Raw genomic sequence first — 7153 nt, 5'->3', positions numbered from 1 at the left:
AATTATATAAAAAATATAATATTTAATTGTAGGAGGTTAAATATAATCAATATAATTTCAAAGAAAAAATTATTTTCAGAACAACTTGATTTATTGCTCAAACATATAAGACATCTGTTACAGAACATGATCTCAAAAATATATACTTTGGCATCTTTTTTTCTTACATATTGAAAATTGTATAGTACGCTCATGTAATACATATCAAGTATATAACATATACGTTTAAAAAAATGCAAATGTTCAATCTTTTTGTAAAGTCCAATCATCTTGGAAATATGTTGTCTCATCATAAAAAATAATTGCAAAAACAAATTTGTATGATTATACAGACTTCATTCACTCGTCTATTAAAGTTATTTGCGTAATTTTTATAATTATACAAATTTTCATAAACATCTTTATGTGCTATTTAAATATACAATAGTTTTATCATATATCATCTCCAAGTAATACATATACATATTACAACATAACATTGGAAATGTTACTAAATGTATTAACAGAATTATCAACATCATTATATATGTAATTATGCATTGTCCTTTTAATAATAAAATAATGTACACACATAAACTGTTTTAACTTTATAAGCAATAATAATTTTAACAGTGATAAAATTATTTGATGATAAAAACTCGCTTGTGTGGAAATATGTTTAACAAGTGTAAACTTCTTTGTAATATTGTTGATGCAATAAAATAATTATAATTGATTGAATATAATCTAAAAGTAAAAAAGTTGCAAGACTGCAATGTAAGAGAAATCGAGAAGAGGAATCTTTGGAAGATCTCTGAGTACATAATTGTAAGAAATCTGATAGTTAAGATGATTCTATAGTAAATCGAGTTATTGTAGAAATGTCTAATTTTTTAATATAATAAAGCTGAAGTATTTAACATGTGCAAAATTCTAGGGTAGATTATTGATGAAATAAAAGAAGAAAAAAATAGAGGCGCTTCTTTGACTAATTACACGCAAATAATACCATAGATTTCTCTAAAAAATGAGATTATAAAAAGTTAAAAAAATTACAATTATAACGATCACAAAAAAGTAATAGGTCATTTCCATTCTGGAAAGATATTTAATATTGAAATGGTAAAATATCGAATTTTCACAAAAATAAATTGTACAAGAAATAAATTTCTTTTTATTTCACTATTTTAGTACTTTTGCATACTGTACAAATATCGTTTATTTTATACTATTTCATTAAAATATACACATAGTTTTAATATTTTATACAAATTATGCACATATATTTGTAATTTTGGGTGGCCCTGATGAGGCGCCCTAAATTTTCGGCACTTTACTGTAGAACCACGTTAAATAAATAACGTTAAAAAAAATAACAATTCACTTATAACATATTCTGTTACAAGTTCAAGTGTGTTTCATTTTGTTTTAAAAAAAACAAATATTATAAATTTGGTTAAATTTTTTCGCGATTTAGTAAGGCAGGAATTTCTCAAAATTGTTACGTATTTCGTACAAATGTGTTGAATATTTGTGAATGATAAGTCTTTTAGGTATTAAATGAGCGCGAAATTAATTACAAGTTAACAGATTCAGATAGGATAAAAGGTATCAAGGCTAGCATGTTTTTGTCGTGTAAGTATAATGTTTTCTTTCCTCGTTTTCTTTTGCTACGCAAAGCTTATGTGCTTTACATTTATCATGATGGTTAACGATCTCTAGTCTAAAATTGCCATTTCCCGCAGCAAATGAGGTACGAATTTCTGGTATAGATTCGTTCCACTTTCTACAGTATTTGCAAAACATAAGATTCGATCGTTCATCATACTGCAACCAGGAATACATGCCTAACCATCCTGTTTTAAATTTACCAGCCTTTCTATTATGCGGAGTAGTACGTTGCAAGTTTGCGCACTGAATTGTTGGCTGAATTACAGACAATCCTAATTCCTGATTTATTTGTAACGATCTATCACTTTCAAGTCTCTTAGTTGGATATTCAGATAACGACTCGTATGACTGGGTTTGATCAATGCTATTGCTTTTATACGAATGGTGTGTGTTCATAGATATGGCTTGACTTAATGGATTATGCGAATTTCCGGGGAATTCAGACGCAATTCCCGACATATCGATATAGAGAGAACCTCCAGCCATGATGGCACTTTCGCGAGAAACCTGCACCCCAGCGGAATCTGGACGATTTGAAGTCATGTTCTGTACATCCATAGTTTCGTCACTCTTCCCATCTCTTTGAACCTCCCACTCCATATTAGTCTGTCAACAGAGAAGGAAAGGATATGTGCTTAATCAACACATTTCGATCAATTTTTTTTTTTTTTGAGAAAAAGCCAATTCTGTAATCTCTAATTAGAAAAATCCCTTCCTTCCCATGTTTGTTTCGACTATAGGACGATGGTAGGTAATCATCATCAATTGTGGGAACAGTAACGAAACTCCGTTATAGGGACAATTATCTTCATGATATATCACGAGAACTTTGCACTTCATTTACGACTGTGCAAAGTATTTTAAGCGAGAAGAAGCATACAGCATCTTCGAAAAAAATGCGAATATAAAATAAAAATATCTTAATGGACACACAGAATCTAAGTTACATGCTGTAATATAATAATAATAGGGTAACAATAATACTTTGTTACGCGAACACTTCACATCACAAAAAAAAATGTTCAAACAATTTACACGTGCATTCTTTTAACATTTAAGTATTCTCAAAGAAATATCTTACAGAAATAATGTATTAACTAGTAATGCATAATTACATAATTACTTAAAAATTATGTGTCTAGAGATAAATGTAATAAGATAAGAAACAATAAAATTTAATAAGATAAATGTAATAAGATAAGAAACAATAAAATTTCTCAAGCTTTTTTTGTAGTGTATGTGACTTAGATAAAGAAACCAAGAACATAAACAATCTTATCATTATTATCTTTTATGCAATCATGATAAATATATCAAAAAATAATTTCCTTCAACTGCATCAACAGTAAACTTTCAAATAAATTGAAATACTTATAATCAACTCTTTACCAATAAGGAAGATTATATACACATATATTTTGCATGTAACAACATAGATCGCGCAAAGTTAAAACAAATTTTAACAAAGTTAGTATTCTACATTATTAAATGAGTGAATGTACAAGAAAAAGCGAAGCGAATACATATGTGCAGAGATAGAAAGAAATGATTAATCAAAATTAAAATATGAAATGTCGAAAATTACTTACGGGGAGGGAAATATTGTCATGGAAGTCGGGCAAGTGGTGATCCACCTCTTGTTTAATAGGAGCCTGCGGTTGTGAAGCAGGGGACATGGGTCGACCACCATCTTCCATCTCAACTCCCAGGGCATTATTTAACTTTGGAATCACAGGAGGACTTGATTTGTAACTACACTGCGAGGATGTCTGAAAATAATCAATCAAAAAAAAATTGTCTTCATCTTTCTCTGAATGCTGTACCTCGACTATGATTACTAATTATAAGATTTGAGGTTAAGAACTTTTTTTTAAATAAACACTCATCAATAGGTTATTTCTTTTGCTTAAAAACGTAATAGATGGATTTATTATAAACTTTACGTTATTGTTGTATGATAACATTTACTATTATACTTGTAATCAAATTGCATTTGACGTTTTGGAATAGACAGATTACACCTTTTTCTGAATAGGTGAGTCTTATCAAAATATATAAATAAAAGTATATAGGAAATACATTATAACAGAATCCAGCCACGAGCAATTTTATCAAAACAAGAATAAAAAAGAAAAATATATGTACTGTCTCTTTTTATACATGCCATCTCATTTTAACTTACATATATACAATTTTACTCATTTCCAACTTACTGAAGTTGACAAAAACGATAGGCCAATCAAAAATGTCATTTTGTGATCAGACTTTGTTATGGGATCTTTAATTATGATGATATCTCTTGAATTATACAGCAGGTATATATTGGCCTGAACTTTTCAAGGTTATAAAATTATTTGGAAAGCTGTGCAATCACAAACACATGTATAATTGGTTGATAATATGTATGAGACACAATCAACCAGAATTTTAAGCAGTAGCATAAATATAATGATATATAGACAGAAATTAGTATTATTCATATAAACTTATTTAAAGAAATTGCATTATTATAAATTGCATGTATGTTATTTTATACAGTTAATACATAAAAATGTAATGTAATATTTAATATTGTTACAAACATAACGGATAAAATAAAAATTGTATCCAAAGAGACCAAAGAGACAATCTGGAATGCACACAAAAAATTATGTTCGCATCAATTTTCAGAAGAAATATTTATGTTGCTCGTTTTTCTATAATTTTTCTTAATCAAATTTTAAAATATTATATTTAATATAACACGTACACGAGTCATGATAAAGATATTGTACATGTGTTACAATGAATAAAAATAATGACACCAATCTCATGATAGAATTACAAAAGAGAGTAAACGAGTACGATATCTACCTGAGAATCAGACAAGAATCTTTCGCTAGGTGGGCCAGAAAGAGAAACGTCGTAGCTGCCTGAATTCTTTCTTTTCCTCTTCTCATGATGAGACTGGAGGTTAGGCGAATCGCTATGTCTTACTCCAGTTTGTGTTTCTGGATCAGGTGATGGACACTTGTCCTCTGCCTTGTTATTTACACTATTATCGGTGAGGCCTCTGATCTGCAATGCTTCTGCTGTTTTAAGGAACATCGGTAGGAGATGCTGACTAACATTGACTTCGCCCTTATACATAAAGTGCAGCAATGCCTTCATTTCCGTGTCATTGACATCCTTGAGGAATATGATTGGATGGGGATGGGTGTTTTGCAGGAAAATGCTCTCGAAATACGGACTGCATGCAGAGAGTATGGTTTGGTGCGCCTTGAAGGTCTCTCCGACACAGGCCAGGGTAACGTCACAGAGTGCTTCTCTGGCAAGCAGGGAGCTGAGAACGTCTGTGAGGTTGGCTGGATGATTGTTCCACCGTAGACAATACTGCTGGTCCATCTTGTCTATCTCCAATCCCGACCCTACAACCAAACTAGTTGGCCAAAACAGTCTACATAAAAGCTATGCTATCACCCTGGCTATACCGAATTTTGTGTGATCCCCTAACCCTTAAAAATCGCTAAACTCACACACTTTCTCCACGCGCACTCTCCTATCGTCCTGACAATATCTCCCCGCAGATTAAATCGCGGCTCTCTAGACCCACACAACGTCCTCCGCGCTTCTGCAAATGTGCCACATTGCAGTATAACTGTAAAACCCTTCAGGGTTCACGCCGCGCTACTATACATGCAGAAAACATTTTTTCGCATAACCTTAACGGCCTGAACGAAGTAAGCCGCGCTCGAATTTCTAAGCGATGGGCCACGGCCACGGGCCGCCCGCGAGGTTAGATCGCTAATTGCGACGCAGTACGTACCACCCACGTATACGATTATAATCCGATATATTCGGAGGTGATGTTTTTGGCAATGTCAATATTCGCGTGGCTTGGGCGCCATTGTCGGCCGTGCTCGTCTAGCCTCCACGAGCCTCCTCGCGAAAAGACGATTTGTTGATGCCCGATTTTCTAGCCACTCGTACAACCTTAACTCGCACCGCTTTATTTACGCGGATCCTACGCAGGTTACGCCGTCGTGTATCACTCAACGCGAGATACCGCTTCCCGAATATCTCCCGTACGTCGATTACTCACCTCTCGCAAACTTTTTGCCATTACAACGCCACCCGACCCTTAACGTCCACTGCCATACCAATCTGCCAATGCCTACGGCCTTATTTTTAAAATACTTTTGACCTTCGTGCATCTGCCGCGGGGAATGGCGCGAAGGGCGCTCGGATTCAAACGCGGTTGAACGTACGCCGCGTCTTCTTTCCGACTGCGTGCAGGATCTCGCGGCCCGTCGGTGCGCCCGATAACGTGGCCTGTCCCATGCGAAATATATCGCAGCCGGAACAGAGAATTCGCGCGGCGCTCGTTTAGTCGTCGCCATATCGATCTCCACCAGTCCCGGCCTTCTTATTTTCCAAATAACGCACGCTTTCATTACGTCAGTCGCGCGATATGGCGCGTCAACGCGCACTATTCAAACGCGATCGAATCGAATTTTTCATGATTATCCTTCATTTTATTCATTTATTTATTTATTATTCTAAAAATTAGAAAAATGAGATTAACCAATTGATCAGAATTTTATCAATTAATGTAAATGAATAATGTCTGTAACAAATCAGATTTTATTAATTAACGTAATTGTGTAATGAAGGGACTCTCAATTATGCCACAATTCAAGAATATTATACTTTTTTTTTTTAATTTATCATGTAGTCGCATTTTTTTTATTCCACACAGAAAAATGTATTAAATTTTAAATAAATATTTGTCTGAATATTTATTGATGTCTTAAATATTCACTAAATGTAACATATGTTTATACAGTACAAGAACAATTAATTTGAATTTTTTATTTAATAAATATTTATTCTGCTAAATAAAAATAAATTTTACATTAATATTATTCAAACAATTATTTATTAAAATTAAATACTTTTTCTCAGTGTAAATAAACAAGATAGTTGTGTTATGTATTTATAAATTCCTTAAAATAAAATTTTTTTAATGATAATTATTGAAAAACTATTAATGCCTATTAATGTGTTTATTATCAATAAACTGTTGCGCAAAGTTTATATTAAAATTTAGACAAAATTATTAAAACGATGTCATTTTCTTATGAATTGTTTACCGTAAAGTGATTATAATTTAACTTTTTTGAAAAATAATTTAATTATTTCTAATTTTAATAATAAATTATAAACAAATCATGATTTCTCAAATCAATGTAAAAGATAGGACTTCAGCAGCTTACAATTCAAAATGTAAATAAAGCGGTGCTTCAAAGCTAATGCACTTTTAAGTGACTCCGAAGTAACTAAATTTCGTCTATTTTCTCACACCACGGTATTCAATTTAACGCATATGTTCATTAAAAAACTTAGATGTAAAAATAAGTTAACAATTAACTGATATCCAAAGAAGAAAGAAATTAAATTCAGTTATTTGTAATCTTCTTTTGTCATTATTTTTTAATTAATAATATCTTCAGTAATATATATA

General features: G+C 32.1%; 1 protein-coding gene across 7 annotated transcripts in view; it reads right to left on the bottom strand.

Moving 5' to 3' along the window:
- Nucleotides 1–7153, bottom strand: part of LOC108694404 (zinc finger and BTB domain-containing protein 6-like) — a 62509-nt gene that overhangs the window by 51871 nt on the left and 3485 nt on the right. For 3 of the 7 annotated variants that reach the window (XM_018203845.1, XM_018203846.1, XM_018203844.1), the window contains exons 1-3: nt 5732–5885; nt 4504–5057; nt 3240–3419 (exon numbers count right to left, since the gene is read on the bottom strand). In XM_018203845.1, coding sequence (XP_018059334.1) covers nt 3240–3419; nt 4504–5057; nt 5732–5843 — 846 coding nt within the window. In that variant the 5' untranslated portion in view covers nt 5844–5885. Of the gene's footprint in view, nt 1–1465; nt 2257–3239; nt 3420–4503; nt 5058–5165; nt 5392–5731; nt 5887–7153 lie in introns of those variants that run through there. The other 4 variants (XM_018203841.1, XM_018203843.1, XM_018203847.1 and 1 more) reach the window with 4 other exon arrangements.

Source organism: Atta colombica, unplaced genomic scaffold, assembly GCF_001594045.1.
Source record: "Atta colombica isolate Treedump-2 unplaced genomic scaffold, Acol1.0 scaffold12, whole genome shotgun sequence".
In the NCBI taxonomy this organism is placed as follows: Eukaryota; Metazoa; Arthropoda; class Insecta; order Hymenoptera; family Formicidae; genus Atta; species Atta colombica.
The sequence above is the reverse complement of the archived record's forward strand: the minus strand, read 5'-3'. Positions and strand labels throughout refer to the sequence as shown.